This window comes from Numenius arquata, chromosome 4 (genome assembly GCF_964106895.1).
Source record: "Numenius arquata chromosome 4, bNumArq3.hap1.1, whole genome shotgun sequence".
NCBI lineage: Eukaryota > Metazoa > Chordata > Aves > Charadriiformes > Scolopacidae > Numenius > Numenius arquata.
In genome coordinates, this window is record NC_133579.1 from 11,106,257 (window position 1) to 11,126,854 (window position 20,598).

The 20,598-nt window shown below is 51.4% G+C and overlaps 2 protein-coding genes across 2 annotated transcripts; both read right to left on the bottom strand.

The window, feature by feature from the left end:
• Nucleotides 1-2,916: 2,916 nt before the first annotated feature.
• On the bottom strand, nt 2,917-4,378 carry LOC141463852 (transcription factor SOX-17-like). The gene is made up of 2 exons (XM_074146504.1): nt 4,081-4,378; nt 2,917-3,839 (listed from the first exon to the last, which is right to left on the bottom strand). The coding sequence occupies exons 1-2, from the start codon at nt 4,376-4,378 to the stop codon at nt 2,917-2,919; spliced, it is 1,221 nt and encodes a 406-aa protein (XP_074002605.1).
• Nucleotides 4,379-12,278: 7,900 nt separating this feature from the next.
• On the bottom strand, nt 12,279-13,752 carry LOC141463905 (transcription factor SOX-17-like). Its single transcript, XM_074146583.1, has 2 exons — nt 13,455-13,752; nt 12,279-13,198 (listed from the first exon to the last, which is right to left on the bottom strand). Exons 1-2 carry the CDS (start codon nt 13,750-13,752, stop codon nt 12,279-12,281), a joined length of 1,218 nt encoding a protein of 405 aa, XP_074002684.1.
• Nucleotides 13,753-20,598: the final 6,846 nt, after the last annotated feature.

Sequence of the window (20,598 nt, forward strand, 5' to 3'; positions counted from 1 at the left end):
ATTTTTCATCCCAAACAGCTGGCTCTAGAAGAGTACAGAAGTCGCAGCTAAAACTGGTCAGATATTTCTGAAAATAAGGCTAGAGAGAATATGTTCTTTCCACTATATTAAATCAATCTTAGGATCCTTTTGCAGTACAGTTTTAATATTTAGCCTGGGATAAGCATTGCCTCAGAGGTGTGACTATCTTTGTCCTCTGTGAAAAGCTGCCCAAGTTCTACAGTTGAAACTCTAAAATAGAAACTATGAACTCTAAAAAGCAGGAGGAGCAGCACTGGACCATGAAATGTAAAGCAGGAAGACAGGAGAAACAGCTCATAAAGATGGAGCCACCTCATGGACTAACAGCAGGCACCAACAGTGGGAGGAAAGAGAAAAGAAGAAGAAAGATGAGGGGTTGCAATGACACAGGAAAGAGGACACAGTTGGGATGGGAACAGAATCAGGAGATGAGGAGCAGGAGGAAGAGGAGGAATACCAAGGAGCAGGAATAAGGATAAAGAGAGTGGGAAACCATGAACAGGAAAGAAAAGGGGTTTGAAAGAAAAAGCCAAGCAATTAAGGAAAGGGACAGAATATGAGTAGATTTCAGACAAAGGGAAAAAGCCTGGTATTTTGAGAATGGAAAGAGGACATACAAACCAGGTAGGAGTGTTTAGGCTGTTATGGAAAAGGAAAAATGCTAATGTCAGCAATGAAAGGAACATAAACAAGGCAAAGAGTACAGTAGAAGGAGACTGTAGCAAAAGGAAACGTACAGAAAAGATAGAGGCAAAAGTAACAGTTGTCATTCCAGAAATGGGCATTGAACCAGTGATTCCACAGTACCAGCATCATTTTGTTGTCCTGTACTATTAGCTCAAAAACACACTGACAATATTTGTTCCTTGGTCTTCACCTTGTGGCAGTTCAAAATATAGGCTCATATAGCAGGAGAGGATAAATACTGTTATTTGACGAGGCATCCCTCGGTTGCTGCTTCATTTCATGCAGATGGTGGGCAAAGTTCCAGGAAGAAAGTATTAGAAAGCAGACAGCAAATGAAGAAGGGACCAGTAAGAGGAGAGATCAAATAAGGCAGGAAAATGGTCACCTCAAGGTTAAGGTAATTTAGTGATAATCTAGAGAGCTGCATCCTGTAAATATTACAGTCACATGGTTCTATGTAATTACAGATTTCCTTTGAGATGGATTGCATTGCACCAGCCTCTCTCATTTCACCAAGCAATCAGTTTGGGATGATGTACAGAAGCACTGAGCTCTCCTAACGGCAACTGAAGGCAAGGGGAATTCAACTCATGAAGGAAAAGGTGCTGGAAGTCCTAGAATGACAGAGAATTTTAGTTTTGATCTTCATGTATCATTTCTGTGAAAGATATGGATTATCTGGGTTGTGGTTCCATAGAAAATGTGTGTATCATTTACTATTAATGCCTATATCATAACAATACTTACTAAAAGTTAGAGCTGCACTGGTAACCTTAATTCTGAAAGTTCTTTGTTTAATCTTACTTTGAGATTTCCTAAATTAAGCTTACATTCCTTCCTTACTTTTCTTTTACTGGATGATTTATTTTTTTTAATTTTATAACTCAGTTCAGTGAGTTACTGTGGCTATACTACTATATGATAGAAAAAAAAAAAAATCAGTCTTGGGACATCTGTAATCAACCAATATAAGAAAAAAAGCAATATAAACAAAATTTATAATATCACTTTTGAACTTCCATTTGCAATTCTCTACTACAGTTATTGTATGCTGACTCCAGCCAGCATCTTCCAAACAGAAGATAGACATCAGAAGTGTTGTTAAGCTTTATGCTTACCTGACAGTGTTATGATGACAATGAGATGTAGTTGTACTCTTGCACCAGCAGAAATGTCACAGAGCAGTACAGCTGAACATGCTAAAAAACCTCCTGTTTTAATGGCTAATTGCTACTGGCAGTTGGGAGCAATTCAGATAAGCATTTGGGCTGCATTATTTTTTCTCCTAATATAAATCCAAACCCCATGACACAAAACGGTGTAAACCTACTTGAAAGTAGGTGGCAGAAATCAAAAGAATTTGTAAATACAGTACCAACGTTATTTCTGAATAATTTGGTTCAAAGAGAAATCACCATGTCAAACAAAAACACCTTCACATCTACAATTAACCAAATCCAATGGGCACACTTTAAAAGTAGTATCTTAAACTTACCCAGCTTCTTTTGCTATAGAGACTAAAGTTTGAGGGAGAAGGGTTCTCCCAGTGCATTCATGACAACTGCAAATTCCAGCTGGCACTTAAAAAACAGAAAAAACGTACAAAAACCCGCAGTTAAGTACAAGTCACATGTTCTGTACTCCAGGAGACACAGCAGCACAGGTCTAGCCCTTCAGCTATGTAACAGGAATACAGCCACACCTGGGAACAAACTCCTTTGGTCCTGGAGACCGTTTTAGAGCCATTGTCATGGTGAAAGAAAGTGTCACACAGTATCTGCATTCGCTTTACTCCACCTTAGGGCATGACAGATTTAACTTTAGATAAGTCTCCCTAAAGGGCCATATGGCCAAGAAGAATGACAGAAACAGCTGTACATAAATTTATTTTCCTGAAGTACAAAAAAAAAAAGATAAATTAGTTAAAAACAACTAATAAAAACATGTTCTGGGCAAACAAGTAACAGAGCTGACGTTGCAAAAATGATGATCAGTTTGGGCATGGAGGTAAAAAAAAAGAGATGTAAACACGCTGGCACACCAGTCAAAAAACAGTTTGAACCATCCTTTTAATCTGAACGATAGCAGAATATTTCCGCCCAGACGGGGTTTGCGAAACTCTCCCGAGAAGATTCGAATAAATTACATAAATAGGAGGGGGGCCGAGCGCCTCCCTGCCAGTCCGTGGCGTGGCCCCGAGCCAGTCCCTCACACGTCGGGGTAGCCGCAGTAGTAGACGGCCGTGCTGGCGTCCGACACGGCCGAGGAGATGGGCCCCGCGCCCTCGGGCGCCGGCAGCCCGGCCGCCTCGTGGCCCGCGAAGGGCAGCCCCAGCTCGGCCTTGCAGGCGAAGCGCAGGTACTGCTCGAACTCGGTGCGGTCCACCTCGCCCAGCAGCTCCTCCTGCGGCAAGCGCTCCAGCTGCTCCCGGCACGGCGCCGCCTCGGGCGGCGGCGACGGCTGCCCCACCGCCCCCGGCGGCAGCGGCCCGCGCCCCGGGCCCGGCGGCTGGCACGCCTGCCCGTAGTAGGCGTGCAGCGGCGCCGGGCAGCCCAGCAGCCCCTGCAGCGACCCGCCCGGGCCCAGCGCCTCGCCGGGCGGCAGGTGCCGGCGCAGCGCCGCGCCCGACGGGCTCTCGGCCGCCGGCGGGTACTCGGCCGCCGGGTGCGGGGCGTAGCCGTAGGGCACCAGCGCGCACTCCTCCTGCAGCCCCGCCGCCAGGAACGGCGCCTCGCTCTCCGCCGCGTCCAGCGGCGACGGGTCCGGCGTCGGCAGCCCGTAGCCCTCGAAGGCGGCGCCGGCGCCCAGCGGCGGACAGTCCCGGTAGTGGCCCGCGCCCGCCGCCGCCGCCGCGTAGCCCTGCTCGGCGTAGGGCAGGCCCAGGCCCTCCACGCACATCCTGCCGCCGCCGCCGCCGCCGCCCGCCTCGCTGCCCAGCCCGGGCCCCGCCGCCTCCGCCAGGCCGTGCTGCAGGAAGCCGCTCTCCACCCGCTTCAGGCGCTTCACCTGCTTCCGCCGCCGCGGCCGGTACTTGTAGTTGGGGTGGTCCTGCATGTGCTGCACCCGCAGCCGCTCCGCCTCCTCCACGAACGGACGCTTCTCCGCCAGCGACAGCGCCTTCCACGATTTACCTGCGCACACCAGCACCGTCACACCGCACGCCCACCGACGCCCGGACCCGACAGCGCCGACGCCGCCCGCAGCCCGCACCCCCGAGCCCCGGCCGGCCCTCGGCTCCTCGTCCTCGCACCCGCCCGACGGCATCCCCGGCCCACCGGCACCCCCGGCCCGCCCGCGCCCCGGACACCGCCCGCCAGGACTCCTCCCGACCCGCCGGGACCCTGCGACCCCGCCGCCCGCCGGGACGCTCACCCAGCATCTTGCTGAGCTCGGCGTTGTGCAGGTCCGGGTTCTGCTGCGCCAGCCGCTTGCGCTCGTCCTTCGCCCACACCATGAAGGCGTTCATGGGCCGCCGGATCCGCGCCTCGCTCTTGCTGCGGCCGCCCGCCGCCCCCGACGGCGCCGCCTCGCCCTTCGCCTTCCCCTCGCCCAGCGGGCTCAGCGACTCTGCCCAGGGGCAGGGGCCCACGGCCGGCATCATGATGGGCAGCGAGCACCGCCCCTGCGCCTGGTCGTCGCTGCTGGCGTAGCCCGCATCGGGGCTGCTCATCTCGGGACGCGCCGCCGAGGCCGAGGGCTCCGGCGGGACGGGCTCGGCGCTCGGGCCCCGCTCGCTGCTGGCGGCCGCCGCCGCCGCCCGGCCCTATTTGAGCTGCGGCGCGGCCAATGGGGCGGCGGGGGCGGGCGCGGCGCCGGACGGTGGCGGCGGCTCCCGCTGGGGCGCGGGGCGGCCCCGGGGCTGCGCCCGGCCCGGCCCGGCACCTGGGCAGGTCGCGGGGCTCGGCGCGGCTCCCGCTGCCCCGCCACAACCGGCCGTCCAGCCGTGACGGCGCGGAGATGCTGCGGCGCATCCGCGCTCCCGCCCGCGGCGGCGTGTCGCCGGCTGTCACGGCTGTCACCGTGGCTGCTCCGCGGGACCCTCTCCTGCCTCCTTGGCAACTCGGTTTAATTAAATCACGGCGTGTTCAACACTGAGCCGATCCTCGGAAGCTCATCGGAACATTTAGAAAGGCTGTGAAGACAATACTGTTGGGGTTTTTTTCCTAAAATTGTCTTTTGGGTTTTTTTGAGAATTATTTTTATTACTGTCCAACTGCCATCGTTCCGTTGTGTTCCTGATAAATGGGACATGCTCATCAGCTGTAATCATTCTTCATTTTAAGCTTTCTAGTATTTAATCGTATTTTCAATCGTACCAATAACTCTGTTTCTCACCGCGTACCACTGCAGGTAATTAATTAGTGCAAGGGAGGATGCGTAACAAGTTTGCCCGTAATCGAGCAGCCGGGCGACCTGCAACCTTGGCATGACCTGCCGTGTGTTTGTTGGAGCATTTTGTTATGCAGCGCCACTGTACAAGCCGAAAACATCCCTGAAATTACAGAGTCTTATTTAAATAAAAGGCCGTGCAGTTACTAGGGGGGGTAAAGGAGGAAGGGGGGGGGGGGGGGGACACTTAAATAAATCATGCCCTCATTAATTAATGTTGTCGGCGCTTAAGGATAACGCTTTTTTTTTTTTTTTTTTTTTGCCCCTCCAGTAAGGCGCGTTTTCCCGTGTTCCAGCCTCTCTCTGCCGTAGGGGCGGCGGGGCTGAACGGGGGCGCTCCCGCCGGGGCGGTGCGGTGACCCCCGGGGCGGGAAGAGGCGGCGGGAGCTTCCCCTTCTCCCCCCTCCCCCCCCCCGCAGCTCGCTGCCCTCGGGGAAAGGAAATCCCCGTCTTCTCTCCACCGACAGACACTGGAATTATTTAAGGCATCTTACAGTTCCTTGCCCGGTACCTCAGTGTTCGTGCTTCGGTTGAAGTCCAGACTAAATAAATTTGTGTTAGTTCTTAACAAAGAACAGCGCTGACCTGAGTTATTTAGCCCTTCGTCTTCCCCATGGAGTATGGAACTGGGAACCCGGAGAAGGGAATATAAATGCCTGCAGGCTGGGAAGGGGCCGGAGGACGGAATACATGCTCGAGGAACGATCAAGGGCGCCCACTTAATGATGATAATGATAATGACGTCAGCTTAAGTTTGACAGAATCACAGAGTCTTCTTGGTTGGAAGGGACCTTTGAAATCATCGACTCCAACAAAAAAAAACAAACCCACAAACAAAAAAAACCCACAAAACAAACACCCACCGACAACCACACCCCACCCCACCCACAAACAGACACAAACCCACAATCTCGGGCACTAGAGCATGCCCTGAAGTGCCATGTCTACACGTTCCTTAAATACCTCCAGGGATGGTGACTCCACCACCTCCCTGGGCAGGCTGTTCCAGTGCCTGACCACTCTCTCAGTAAAGTCATTCTTCCTAATATCTAATCTAAACCTCCCCTGCCGCAACTTCAGACCATTTCCTCTGGTCCTGTCATTATTCCCTTGGGAGAAGAGGCCAACACCCACCTCTCTACACCCTCCTTTCAGGTAGTTGTAGAGGGCAATGAGGTCTCCCCTCAGCCTCCTCTTCTCCAAACTAAACATGCCGAGAAATCCCTTCGGGCAGAAATTACATTAATATATTTATACTAAAATCCCTTAAACTGCAGGAATGAATACCTTCTCGGCTCCAGTTTTTAACACGCACACACATAAAAATGATCACTTGTATTCTTTAGATACGCATTTGAAATTTCCCTAGAACAGAAGCACGCAGCCGCCCCGTTCCCTGCTGTAACGGGGAGTCGATTTTTAGACTTTGACATCCTCAAGGACAGGGGCGGGGGACGCAGGACCCGCCTCACAACTCCGTGTTGTTTTTAGTGGGCTGTCTTCGAGGCTGGAGCCGCACCGCTGCCCTTCTCGCCCGCCTGCGCGGCGGCCCGGCCTCTGATTTCACCCCTTCGTGCCCGCCCCGGCACCCGCCGTTCCTGCCGTTCGGCAGCGGGACAGAGAGGCCACCGCGGGCTTTGCCGCCAGGAGACCGCCGGGCGAGGGCTGGCGGCGGCGGGTCGCCCGGTGGGTCCTTCCCTACCGGCCCGGTTAGCCCGGGAACTGGCGCCCGCTGGTCCCTGTCTGGAGCGCTCCGGGGAGATGGGTGCCGAGTATTTGGGCGCAAAACACGCGGTCTCGGGAACACGCTGCAGGTTTCCTTCGGCAGGTGCGAAATGGCTCAGCCGGGTCAGATCGCGGCTGAGCGGGTCACAGCACCGCCCGGCCAAGCCGTGGTCGCATCACGCAAGTTATTGACAACGCCTAAAAAACTTGACGGCACGAGGTTATAGGGCTTGTCCCATAAAGCGGCTCTACAGGTCCTCAGCGCCGGCAGCAGCCCCCCGCCGTACGAACGATTTCCGAGCGCCAAAAAATATTCAGCAACATAAAGGACATCAGGAGAAGCGGCAAATAAATCATACACTCCTCCAAATAAGCGTGGCTTTCAAACGCGATTCAGAAGTAATATGTTGTAAACGTGTAATTCCACCCGGTCTTCAGCCTTGGGACGCCACAAGTGTCATCGGTGTCGACAGCAGCGGGGTCCGGGCGGCTCAGCGCCGCTCTCTGAGCAGGGGGAGGAAACAAGTGACTTACCCTTTTCCTAGGCGAGTGCCAACGCCTTCAGAACCTCTCGTTTTAAAGGGCAGAAACTGCTTATTCCCGCTGACAACCATAATTTTTTTTTCTTTTTTTTTTCTTTTCTTTTTTTCTTCAGAAGGTGTGGGCTTCGGGGCGTTTTTCCAGCTCAATGAATAAAATCGAAGATAGATTCAGCAGCATCCAAACTGGAGAGAAGTCACTCAGCCGCCACAACAGGAGCAAGGAGAATGACACCGCCGCCCTTGCTGCGGGCCAGGATTCACACCTCAGTTGAAATCTCTTTATGCCACGGACCTCCTGTGGTCTCCTGAGTAAATCATTCAGGGCGCAATATGCACTTAAAGTATCAAAATGTGGCAGCCCGAGAGAAGCCTCGACTGGCCTGTGCCCTGGCTTAGATGCAGAGATAGTTGCCGTATTTAAGAGCCTCTGTTCCAACACACAGAAGGTGAAAGAAACTGTCCTCTTTTGGTAGACTGGAAACTGAAGCAGGGCGATTGCGCTCTGATCTTGCAGGCGTTTAATTAGTCGACACGTTAATTGTCTGTTTAACCTTAAGCATACGTGGGTATGTAAGTAAGTACCGGGATTTACAGACCCGTCTGTAACGCAAGTTACTCGGTGCAGGAAGACAGAGGGAGTCAGCCGCTGCCAGGCCCTGGTGCAACGCTGACACCTAAGTAAAGGACCCGAGGAGATCTGAGCGACCTGGTCCAGTGGGAGGTGTCCCTGCCCGTGGCAGGGGGGTTGGAACTCCATGATCTTTAAGGTCCCTTCCAACCCGAATCATTCTATGATTCGATATTTCCACTGCTTTTCTGTCCTATTTGAATCGTCGGGCAACTGACACGGAATTTGGCAGTCCTCCCCCAACCTCACACACACCACACACCCCCTCCAGCTGCTTTCATTTAGGCTCGTCACACGGTTGCAAACGACCTGTCGCTGTGGCCCGCGCTAGGTGTCCCCGTGCTGTTTGCACCGGTGTCATTACCCGCTCCTGTGGGGCTGGCTGTGGTTTTCAGCGCACCTTCTCGTGTGGGCATGCTAAAAGCAGAATTTTTGTGCGTCCTTCACAGGAGATGTAACCAGCGGGGGAGGCGGGGGAGATATTTGTTCCAAAACAAGAGTAGGGTCGCCACGTAAATAAATAAAACTTGTCTACAAGGAGGAATTCTGCGGCAGTATCGCTGCCGATGTCTTCTGCGGATTACTCCCTTTCCGTTTTGAAAAGCATACAGCTACCCAGAAATCCGGTAAGTGAAGTGTGTTTTTTTCAGAGCAGCAGACCACCGCTCCTGACACTGCCAGTCCCAGCTACCTTCCACTAGCGACCGTGCTTTTATTCTCCCTTCCTGACTTTCCCCCACCACTTACCCTGTATAGATGAACCTTGAGCTGGTTTTAATTCAGCACCTTTGCCTGAAATCTCATTCTCTCGAACTAGGCCCACTGACTTTTCTACCGATTTACCTTAAGGAATAGAGAGCACACACATACAGAAGAACCCCAACAACCGAAACACACATCCTCTGATTGCAGTGCGACACCCACATAAGGAGCTTGGCTGTGTCAGGAAAAATCGAGATCTGACTATGGACCTTTTGAAACACAACGAATTGGTAAGAGAGGGACAAAAAAAGAAGAGCTGAATACCTTTTTTCACAGAAAGAGTGGTCGGGCATTGGAATAGGCTGCCCAGGGAGGTGGTTGAGTCACCATCCCTGGATGTGTTTAAGAGACGTTTAGATGTGGTGTTGGGGGATATGATATAGGGAAGAACTTTGTAGTGTAGGGTAGATGGCTGGACTCGATGATCCCAAGAGTCTCTTCCAACCTGGATGATTCTATGATTCTATGATTCTTTTGAGCCCAAGTGGCCCGAGTGAGCTGCAGGGAGCACTCACTATCCCTGCGGGAAGGGGCCTGCAGCCGCTGCCCTGCTAAAGCTGTTGTTTAACTGGAGAGCGGCTGTTCTGCCAAGGTCCGAGAGGAGTTTAAAGATGTCACCCTGTCTTCTTGACGAAGCGAGGAGCAAACCAGTAGCACTAAGGGAAGAGCAGCCGTGGCTTCCAGGGAGTGAATCACCCTGGGTGCAGTGCCAGGAAGGGGGTGGCAGTGGCAGACCCCGACTCTGCATGAAGAGTGCGGCAGAGTGACAAGGCCACGAGGCACCTCGGGCTGTGGCACACACTTGCAGCCTTCAGCACAGCCTCCCGAGGTGTGTGGCAACTGCCTGACGGCCAGAACCATGCCATGGAAAATACTTGCCAAAGATAATTAGTTGGGTTTGGGTCCTTCTTTTAATACCCGATTGTCATGGGCGCTTGTGGGACGTGAGGTGAGGAAGGTTTAACGTTTTCAAAAGGCCTGCTGGACAGATTTGGGTGTAAGATCACTTAGAAGGGGGAAGTCAAGACATGCTTTATGGAAAATAGGGCTTGGATGGAGCTTCTGAAAATTTTGCTCCACGTATATTGGTGGTGCATAAGCCTGCCACATTTAGACATGTTAAAGAAGGTTCAAACAGTTCTTTTCACAGGACGGGGGAGTGGGAAGTTGGATACATACAGGAAAATAATGCTTCTTAGATTTGAGTCTGCAGAAGCTCTGTGCAAAGGGCTGTTGTAAGATCTGCCTATACATCATCACCACACATTGTTTGGCATCCAAGACTGTTACGCTGGCCAACCCTTATTCCAAAACCTATATATTTATTGTCAATCACTTCCGGTATTATTATAAAAAATAATTAGAAGGTTTTCAACCTTCGTCACGAACACACAGTTTCAAGTTAGCGTCAGCTTTCAACTGTCTGACAAGTTGGGGTGAAGGAGAGAGGAGGGGAGCAAAACCTGCACTTAATTGAAAAATGATAAGAAATGGCGGCCAAATTTATCGTAAGCATAATAATGATTTATTTCCCAAAGCGGATTTCTTCCAGAAAGCCACGAACCTGTGAGAAAAGGGCAAAAGGGCAAACGAATTCAATTTAATCCTGTAGGTTAAAGCCATATAATAAAAGGAAAACTCAACCAATACAAAACGATCATTTCTCACGGATATTTCTTTACTGGGTTTACTTATTTCTGCTTAGGAACACGTTATATTTTTTTTTCCAAATTGAAGTATCAAGAAGACATCTAATGTTCTTGTCCCGAGGTACTACCTCATTCAGGGATACATAACTTTTACTCATGTACACGTGGAAGTGGAGTGGAGAGAGTGGGCAGGGTGGGTATTTCAGGTATATCTCAGAGAACTGGAGACTGTTGGAAAAGTAAAATGGGAAGATTAAGAAACTAGAGGGTAGACTATTTTACAGAATACTAAGGGTTTGAACGCATTTTAATCCAAGACTCACTAATAGTATGCGATTACATAGTCAATATTTGCCGACGAAGCTATGCTTGAAACTCAGTGACCCAGCTTGCGTCTGGGTTTGTGTACGCTATTTTATCTTTCACTGGTACAGACTTAAGCCTCTTTAAACGCAATTTGAAAATGCACCCAACTTAATTTCCCGTCCTCATGGAAGACAGGTTAATCAGTGGGCAAGTCTGCCACTTCGGCCCCGGCCCCCTCCTCCCCAGGGCTCAGTTCCGCAGCTTTATCTTCGGAAGCAAACGACCCAGATGACTGTTGCCCCCTCCCCCCGATTTAAGTAATAAACATAATGAATTTATCAGTCCCATCCCACAGCTGGACTCAGTCCTACCGTCTAAATGAAAACGCCTTTTTTTTTTTTTTTTTCCCACGGAAGTTTAACTGCAGGGCGCGTATCTGTCAATCACAAAGGTATTTCTATCTATAGTCGCCGTGACGTAGCATAAGGAGTCTCTTTAGGAAAGAAAAGGGAAGATTCTTTGACCTACGGTTGGAGGTGTCGCCGTGGTCGGGTGCCCGAGCGGGGTGCTCCTGGCCGGCCTCCCCCCTTAGAAGCTCGTGTCGAAATTTTTCACTTACTTTGAGCCCTGATTTGAGCCAACTTCGAGTCTCCGCTCTCGTTCTCCGCAGCGGAGATCTGGTAGCCCCCGCTGCCACCCTCTTCCCCGGCGCAGCAAGGGCAGCTACTGGGACACGAAAGACATTCTCTCCGTGGAGGTGCTTTAACCAGCGCTGATCCGGACATTTCAGCAAGGTGCTACTCTTAATGGCATCCAGTGTGTCCACGATTACATGAGAAACAGACCCAGACCCTAACCTACTTCGGTAAGAGCTTTCCTATGGTCTTTTTATACTTCAAATATAAAATAGGTCCCTTTTTTTTTTTTTTTTTTAATTCAGTGATATTAAACAAACATCTAAGAAACCTTCAAGAGAGGGCTTTTTTAAAAAAAAAAATAAATTAAAGAACACCGTAGTGTAGACAGTTTTCGAACGCTTAAAGATTTGTTTCTAATTTAAACAAGAGAGACGGAAGAAAACTATATCTATATAAAGGGTGACAGGACCTAATGTTTAGTGCAAGGGACATCGGTAAAAGTAGTTTAAAAAGCAATAATAATCGACTACAACGGACGATAATATCTCTTTGAGGAGATACCAGCGACCAGTTTTATTATTTTCCCTTTATTTGTAAAAGTGCAAAATTATCCTGTACAAACCCAACATATAAAAACCAGCACTCTGTACAACATTACAAAAGCATACGGATCTCTAACAAGACCCCAGAAAATTGTATTCCACGTGTGTAACTAGAATCACGATTCCACAGCAGGAACAGTTTTACATGTCACTGTCGGACAGCGATGGTAAGACCTGCACCACCTGGACAGCGAGACGGCGCGTCGCCTTTTAAACCTCGAGCAGGTCACGGATACCCTGTCAGTTCTCAAGATTCAAATAAATTACATAAATAGGAGGGGGGCCGGGCGCCTCCCTGCCAGTCCGTGGCGTGGCCCCGAGCCAGTCCCTCACACGTCGGGGTAGCCGCAGTAGTAGACGGCCGTGCTGGCGTCCGACACGGCCGAGGAGATGGGCCCCGCGCCCTCGGGCGCCGGCAGCCCGGCCGCCTCGTGGCCCGCGAAGGGCAGCCCCAGCTCGGCCTTGCAGGCGAAGCGCAGGTACTGCTCGAACTCGGTGCGGTCCACCTCGCCCAGCAGCTCCTCCTGCGGCAAGCGCTCCAGCTGCTCCCGGCACGGCGCCGCCTCGGGCGGCGGCGACGGCTGCCCCACCGCCCCCGGCGGCAGCGGCCCGCGCCCCGGGCCCGGCGGCTGGCACGCCTGCCCGTAGTAGGCGTGCAGCGGCGCCGGGCAGCCCAGCAGCCCCTGCAGCGACCCGCCCGGGCCCAGCGCCTCGCCGGGCGGCAGGTGCCGGCGCAGCGCCGCGCCCGACGGGCTCTCGGCCGCCGGCGGGTACTCGGCCGCCGGGTGCGGGGCGTAGCCGTAGGGCACCAGCGCGCACTCCTCCTGCAGCCCCGCCGCCAGGAACGGCGCCTCGCTCTCCGCCGCGTCCAGCGGCGACGGGTCCGGCGTCGGCAGCCCGTAGCCCTCGAAGGCGGCGCCGGCGCCCAGCGGCGGACAGTCCCGGTAGTGGCCCGCGCCCGCCGCCGCCGCCGCGTAGCCCTGCTCGGCGTAGGGCAGGCCCAGGCCCTCCACGCACATCCTGCCGCCGCCGCCGCCGCCCGCCTCGCTGCCCAGCCCGGGCCCCGCCGCCTCCGCCAGGCCGTGCTGCAGGAAGCCGCTCTCCACCCGCTTCAGGCGCTTCACCTGCTTCCGCCGCCGCGGCCGGTACTTGTAGTTGGGGTGGTCCTGCATGTGCTGCACCCGCAGCCGCTCCGCCTCCTCCACGAACGGACGCTTCTCCGCCAGCGACAGCGCCTTCCACGATTTACCTGCGCACACCAGCACCGTCACACCGCACGCCCACCGACGCCCGGACCCGACAGCGCCGACGCCGCCCGCAGCCCGCACCCCCGAGCCCCGGCCGGCCCTCGGCTCCTCGTCCTCGCACCCGCCCGACGGCATCCCCGGCCCACCGGCACCCCCGGCCCGCCCGCGCCCCGGACACCGCCCGCGCCCCGGACACCGCCCGCCAGGACTCCCGACCCGCCGGGACCCTGCGACCCCGCCGCCCGCCGGGACGCTCACCCAGCATCTTGCTGAGCTCGGCGTTGTGCAGGTCCGGGTTCTGCTGCGCCAGCCGCTTGCGCTCGTCCTTCGCCCACACCATGAAGGCGTTCATGGGCCGCCGGATCCGCGCCTCGCTCTTGCTGCGGCCGCCCGCCGCCCCCGACGGCGCCGCCTCGCCCTTCGCCTTCCCCTCGCCCAGCGGGCTCAGCGACTCTGCCCAGGGGCAGGGGCCCACGGCCGGCATCATGATGGGCAGCGAGCACCGCCCCTGCGCCTGGTCGTCGCTGCTGGCGTAGCCCGCATCGGGGCTGCTCATCTCGGGACGCGCCGCCGAGGCCGAGGGCTCCGGCGGGACGGGCTCGGCGCTCGGGCCCCGCTCGCTGCTGGCGGCCGCCGCCGCCGCCCGGCCCTATTTGAGCTGCGGCGCGGCCAATGGGGCGGCGGGGGCGGGCGCGGCGCCGGACGGTGGCGGCGGCTCCCGCTGGGGCGCGGGGCGGCCCCGGGGCTCCGCCCGGCCCGGCCCGGCACCTGGGCAGGTCGCGGGGCCCGGCGCGGGCAGACCTGCCCCCGCCCCCGCCAACCGGGGGGGGTCCCTCCGGGGAACCGAGAGCGCATTCGTAAGCGGCTCTCGAACTCGAGCCCCGTTCCCCGCAGTGGCAGCGGGGACCGGCCCATCAAGGCTGTGGGCCAGCGTCCTGTCACCGGCAAATACCCACCCGTTACCGGCCTGGCCAGAAAGGGACAACCGTGACCAGAGGAGACACGAAAGAGGTGGACGGGACAGATTATTTCCAACCGTACCTAGATACCCTGTAACACCCGGAGGGACACAAGGAGCTGGTCTTTTGGGCAAGCTTGGAATGTAACTTGGGAAGAAGAAGCCAAGTCATCATCCGCTTCCTACCTCCCAGTGCTACCTTGGCTTATTTTACCTCGTAAGCCCATGAAAGATGTAAACTGCGTGGGACAGCGGGGTACTGAATCCACAGTAGAGCCTATGAAATAGATCCCACCCCACTGTTTCATACTTCGCAATAAAGTTGTTCAGCACCCCCCAGAAGCACAGATATTTCTTGTCATATATCGTTATTATTTAAGTTGGGCTTTGCAGTGCGTGTTGCTTGTTGCATTGTCTCCTTCGGGATTTCTCTGATTTGCCTGAATAAATGGAGTGCGAATGCAAACAGATGTTTGTTAAAACTCCGTCACCTTAGAATATACACAAATTCTGTCTCGCTACCGGTTTTGTTCTTCTCTGCCGTACAAGCGAATTTAAAATACGGCTTTTTAACGGGCGCTCTGATTAGTATTTGCAGCGTTATGTGGTGCTATTAAATGCACCAATGCTTATTTGAGAAACCGCTGAGCTTTAAACCGAAGATCAAAGAGGTTTATTTGGTTAAGGACACCTTTGTTTGGGTAGCCACTTCGATCAAATAAACCAATATTATAAGAATTCTGCTAAAATGAAATGAATGGGGCCAGCATCGCCATTAACTTATTGTAACATTGATTTTCCTGTTTCGTGCAGCGTAAAACCTGCTCCTTTACCCTGGGCAGGCAGTAGATATTTGAAAAGGAAGAAGGCGGCAGTGGCGAGTGGCAGCTGCCCTGGACTAACACCGAGGAGGGTAATTCTTTAGGCATTTCTACATTCGTGCTTTCTGCGCCCCTCTGTTTGTTAGAGATTATCTACCTATATATATATATATATAAACGATTATATACATATATACACACAAGCGTTATATTTCCATGACGCTATCCTGTATTTATCCCTGTTGCAAGCAGTCGAAACTATTGCCAAAGGACTGGTATCTGCCTAAAACCAAGCAAAGAGAAGGTTTTAGTATTCCCCCCCCCCCCCCCCCCCCCGTTCAAACGCACGGGACAGTCGAATCCAACGAGAGGCCGCGATTCCAACAGCTCTGCTTTTCTTCCTTCAGCAGATGTTGTCAAAGCAGCGGAGGCGAAAACAATGTTCTTACACATTGGTAAGACAAATTGGTCTCATGCTAGTATATAACAACAACACCATTCTTCATGCTAGTATATAACAACACCATTCTTGCAAAAGTATAATGCATTTAAAATTGATTGTAAAATAAGTTCGTCGGGACACGCTCCGCTTGCAAAGCCGACCGTCATCACGGAACTTGCCATAATAACCGGGAACGCTCGTTAGGAAATTAAGTGCTTTTTTGAACCGTTTTTAGTCTAACGCCTTTGGGACACTACCTGAGGCCGTACCTTTTGAAGGCTGGTGTGCCAGTGACTTTAGTTTTATGGCTGAAGGTTGTGACATTTCCCGACCCGGACGTGCTGGGACTCAGAGCCCTTTATCCTAGGCCAGCTGCCGGGGGACAGGTCACGCACCGAAGACACGGTTGAGACCGAGAGAAAATTCTCAATTAAACAGAAGACGGATCGTGTCTGAGGCAAACTCATGCAGGAGGAAAGTGCGCATTATTTTTCCCTGCAGAGAACAGAATTCCCAGCTGAAGGGAGAAAGCAAGATAGCTTCCAAGCAAAACAAAAACCAAGAAAGCAACAATGCGCTGCCCTAACGAAGTCGGTGCATTTCCAGTGACTCCCAGCTCAGTTCCCAGCTCACGCCGTGTTACTGACTCGGACAAAACCGACAGCCCTGGAGTTTAAGGCGCAGAAGAAAGTATTACCTTTATTTTTACCAGCCGGTCTTGTTAAAACGCCAAACGGTCCCTTTTACTCTATTTAGCAGAAACATTTTCGTGAGCCAAGGGAACAAATCCTGCAAGAGCTTGCACTAAAAAAATTCAACGAGTAGAGGGACTGCTTACAAATACACTTTATGGCAATTTTGTGGCTGTCACTTTCAGGAGAAAAGAAAATGTTTTTCTGTATAATGAACATGAGGTAATAAACTAAGCAAACTGCCGCTGACTTTGTTTGGGAGATTTGTGCAAACTGTTTCTACAGCTCATTGATCTGGGATCAAAGAAAGAAAGGTGTGTTTTGAATCTAAGCCGAGAAAGTAAAAGCTCCCTGGTTTGTACAGAAAATGCTGGCAGTTTGTGACCCTTTCAGTGCCCCCAGTGTCATAAATAGATTGTCTCACCTCTTTTCCCGCTTTGTTTTGACTGTTTAGGTTTTGGTTTGGTTTTGGTTTTTTTTTTTTTTTTTTTTTTTTAATTGTAACTTTAAAACACACCGGACAGCACTGACTCTGACTCCAGTCGCGCTCTCCGCTTACACCTCACTTTCCTGAAGCGCTTGGTAATGAGCTTCTCCTGACGCTCCCGAAACCTTCGTGGTCGCACGACTCCTGGGGTCATTCGTTAACTTTCCCAACCTAACAGTGCCGCCGAGAGTTCATCCTTCTGATTTATTGACCTTTTAAACCCGCCGGTACACAGCGCGGGGGCGCGGAGCGGGGATCCTCCGGCGAGAGATGTGTTTCTATTTCAAGTTCCATTACAGAATGCGGTGTTGGAAGTGGTGCTCCCAGCGTTATCAGAGCCGACCACAAATGCCACATGAAAAGCAGCAAACATCCGGAGGGTTTCCTGCAAATCGAGCAGTTTCTCAAGACAAGAGCCTTTTTTAAACGTGTATTTAAAGGCAACACGCTTTGCCTCTTTAAAGCAATTCAAAACCACTAATGAAAGCAGCCCGCTCCGACAACGCTGCGAGAAATCTCCCCGAATTAAGACTTTTCGGGACTTTGCATCAGGAAAAGTGCGTTGATCAGAGAAGCCCTGGTCAGGAATCACTCACTATTAAAAGGGAAAAAAAAAATCAAAAAATGAAAAAAAGTCCCTTTCAGAAACTCTATGACTTTCGAAGCAACGTTAACCACTTTACACCAAAGTAATAGTCCCCAACATTTAAAAAGTTACCGGTTCGCCTGCGTCAGTTTAATCTGCAAATTGTTCTCTAGCAAAAGCGCACAAACACCCAAACCCGCAAAAACTTGCTGCTCACAACTGGCCGCAGCACCCAGAGCGGAGCCGCCTCAGTGGAAGCACGCACCATCCCGCACACTGCCCTGGGCTCGGCAGCTGCGGGGCACAGGCAATAGGCTGGGGGAACAGCACGGTCCCGCACAGTGAGCTGCCAGCATCCCTGCGCGGCGGCTTTGGGGTGTGTTAAGCAACGGTGTCTCCGCATTTTAGGACTGAAAGGCGTCCGGCGGGGGGAAAAGGGACGTGCGCGATTCCCACTCCGAGGTAAGAGCGCTTTCGCCTCCCGGCGGACACGAGTGGGCTTCCCGCGCCCAGCCACCCGCCCCGGCCAGCAGGCTGGGGGCGAGGCGCCCTCCCCGCATGGCGGCCGGCGGGCCCGGTGCCGGGCAGGGAGCGGAGGGGGGGGGGCACAGCCGGACGGGAGGCAGCGCGGCTCCCGCCCCCGCCGCCCGCCGGCTCCCGCGTCCTGCCCCTCAGGCTGCCCGCTCGGTGCCTTCCCCGCCGCTCCCGCTGTCACCCCGCTTTCCCGCAGCCCTCTCTGGAGGACCTGAGGTGGGGGCAGAGAGCCTCCAGCGTGCCTTCTCCCAGGAAGGAGTTAACTCTGCCGCCGGCGGGACTGCTTGGGTTTGGCTTTAACGCGGCTGTAACGCCTTTTCCCTACCTCTGTCTGAAGACATAAATCAAATGTATGGGAATCAACGGGAAATGACATGTTTAACTGACACGAGTGCTGGGTATTTCTGTAGCATCTATTCCAGATAGGTAACACGTGGAACCAAACAAATTCCAGTAAAGTCCATGGCAAATGCTTCTCAGTTTTAATGACATTTTAAGGAAGCCTAGAAATGGCACTTCCCTCAAATTGCTAACAACGTAATCTATTTCCAAGGCTCATCACCCATTGTATTCATAAATTTATCTACTCCTTTAATATGAAGATTAATTCATGAGACTAAGAGCACAGACCTGTGGCGTTCTTCTCTGTGAAACAGGCTGATGACAGTTCGACTACATAACGAATTCCCAACTTCATTATGGTTTCGGTGCCCTTCGGTTTGAGAACGGGTTGCGTAGGACCATGAAGCAGTACAATAGCTGGGGCCAGGCAGAACCCCCCTACACTTGGAATTTCCAAGAACAGAAATCTTGTTAGTTTTCATACTTAAGTACAAAAAGGAATGCTTTATACAATGCTGGACCCACTCCAAAAGATCGGGGATCTGAAACGAACTAAACAATTTGGCCTAGCCTCTGTTTGTATTTATGCTGGGTTAATGTCAGCGGAGTTACTGCAAAGTTGTACGAACGTAAGATTTATTCTGGCATGCTAGCTGCTGAAGCAATGCCTTAGTGAAGGTCAAGTCATGTAACTGTACAATTAAAAGGCTGATCCTAGTTATACTGGAGCAAAATGATTGTGCATCACTCAGCTCCCAGAGTATCCTTAACGAGGCCAGAAGAACGAATGTCGTAAGATATTCTCTAGAAGGTGGGCTACGCTACTATAGATAATGCTGCTGTAGTCTTGTAGTGTATATTTATATATTGCTTTCTTCAGTAGGTAGCAATATTTCACAGTAATTTCAAAGTGTGAAGTTCTTTGTCTTTAGCCAGAATAAAATGGTTACATTATACAAATGAGAAAGAAGCTGGGCCTGGAGCTGGGCAGTTACTGTTCCATCGTGCCAATTGCTTGCAGCCACAGAAGAGATGGTCTGGGATTTTAGCATATGGAAATAATCCCATACCAGCAGTTTAGCAGAAGTATGTTAGTGAGACTACGAAATTATTAAATAATAGTGACTAAATGGCTTGCCATCTGCAGTTCTGATGAATCAGCAGTGATGAACAAGTAAGATCAGAGAGAAATTAAGAACGGATTTAAACCCTCAACAACGCTAAAGCTGAATAAGACCTTTTTCCAAGATGAACAATATGATGCATTTCTTTTTCAGAAAAAAAGTCACTGCTGTCCTTTCCTTCCCTGATATTAAGTGCAGTAGTAATGTTGTTAAAAAATATCTGTTCTCACATGACCAAAAAGGGCATTCTCTATAACCCAAACATAGGAATACAAAATTTGGTGTTGTTTTTGCAAATCAAAATATCAAATCGTTCAAGGTTGTAATTTTAAAAGTTGCCCAGTGGAAATGTTCTGGATTTTCATTGTATCTTTGCAATTACATTCAGTGATTAAGTGCACTACAACTTTTTTTTATTTATCTAGATAAATAAACTACAAAAAGAAAAAAATCAGGCAGTTGGAAAGTTCAGGAAATGAATTTGGTTTCATTTCTTGATAACTGCAAGTGTTCGGTTTTCTGATATTTATGTTCCTTGAGTGCTCTTAATATATAATATGATTTTAAATTTTAACATTCATTACTTTAATATAATTAAACATTAATTTATCATTTTAAGATTAACATTCTAATGATATTCCACCGAGACATCATGTAAAGTTGTAGATTATAAGAAAAAGACGCCTGCACATCTTCCAAATCCAAAGCAGTCAATCTGATCACATTTCTAACACTATTTACCAAACTTGCAGCCCTTCCAGTGGCAGACATCCGCTTGCTTTACAGGGCACAATGAAGTCTACAATTTCTCTGCCCAGAATCCATCAGTATTCAATGTTCTGAACACCTTTAACTACCAGTGAGAGAGTGAACAGCGAGAGAGAAGGGAATAACACCTCATGGGATCGTGCCTGACATGGCTAGCAACTAAATAAAAAAGCAACTAAGCTGCAGAAACCCCCAAGCTAAATTGAGCAATATGAAGGTTTTTTTTGATCCAGTCATTATTACTTCGGGTTTGAGATATGTTTAGAATTATCTAGTCTGTGATTCTCCAGTCACACCTATTTTACTTGCATGGCCTATTTCTGTTTGAATAAAACTTTAGAACCGAAAGTCGCCCCCTTTCCTCCTCCTTTGTCCTCTTAACATCACCTTTTTATCTTCACGACACCCTTTGAAGGTATTTACTGAAAGGATGAGAGAGCAGTTATCACACAGAACTAAAAACTTAAAAAAAAAAAAAAAAAAAAGACCCAGGAATTTCAATAAACCTACTGTGTAGCTAGATCAAGAAGTAGAGATCATCACTTCTACTGCAAACAACCTGCAAGACGTAAGACGATTTCTACCCAGCTATCTCCAGTTTACCAGTTCCATTAAGATAGGATACCTGTTTAACTGGGCTCTAGATGT

Excerpts from the sequence above, each read along its gene's own strand:
- LOC141463852 (XM_074146504.1), bottom strand. The coding sequence starts at position 4,378 with ATGAGCAGCCCCGATGCGGGCTACGCCAGCAGCGACGACCAGGCGCAG. Across the intron at positions 3,840-4,080 it reads CGAGCTCAGCAAGATGCTGG|GTAAATCGTGGAAGGCGCTG; the intron begins GTGAGCGTCCCG and ends TGGTGTGCGCAG.
- LOC141463905 (XM_074146583.1), bottom strand. The coding sequence starts at position 13,752 with ATGAGCAGCCCCGATGCGGGCTACGCCAGCAGCGACGACCAGGCGCAG. Across the intron at positions 13,199-13,454 it reads CGAGCTCAGCAAGATGCTGG|GTAAATCGTGGAAGGCGCTG; the intron begins GTGAGCGTCCCG and ends TGGTGTGCGCAG.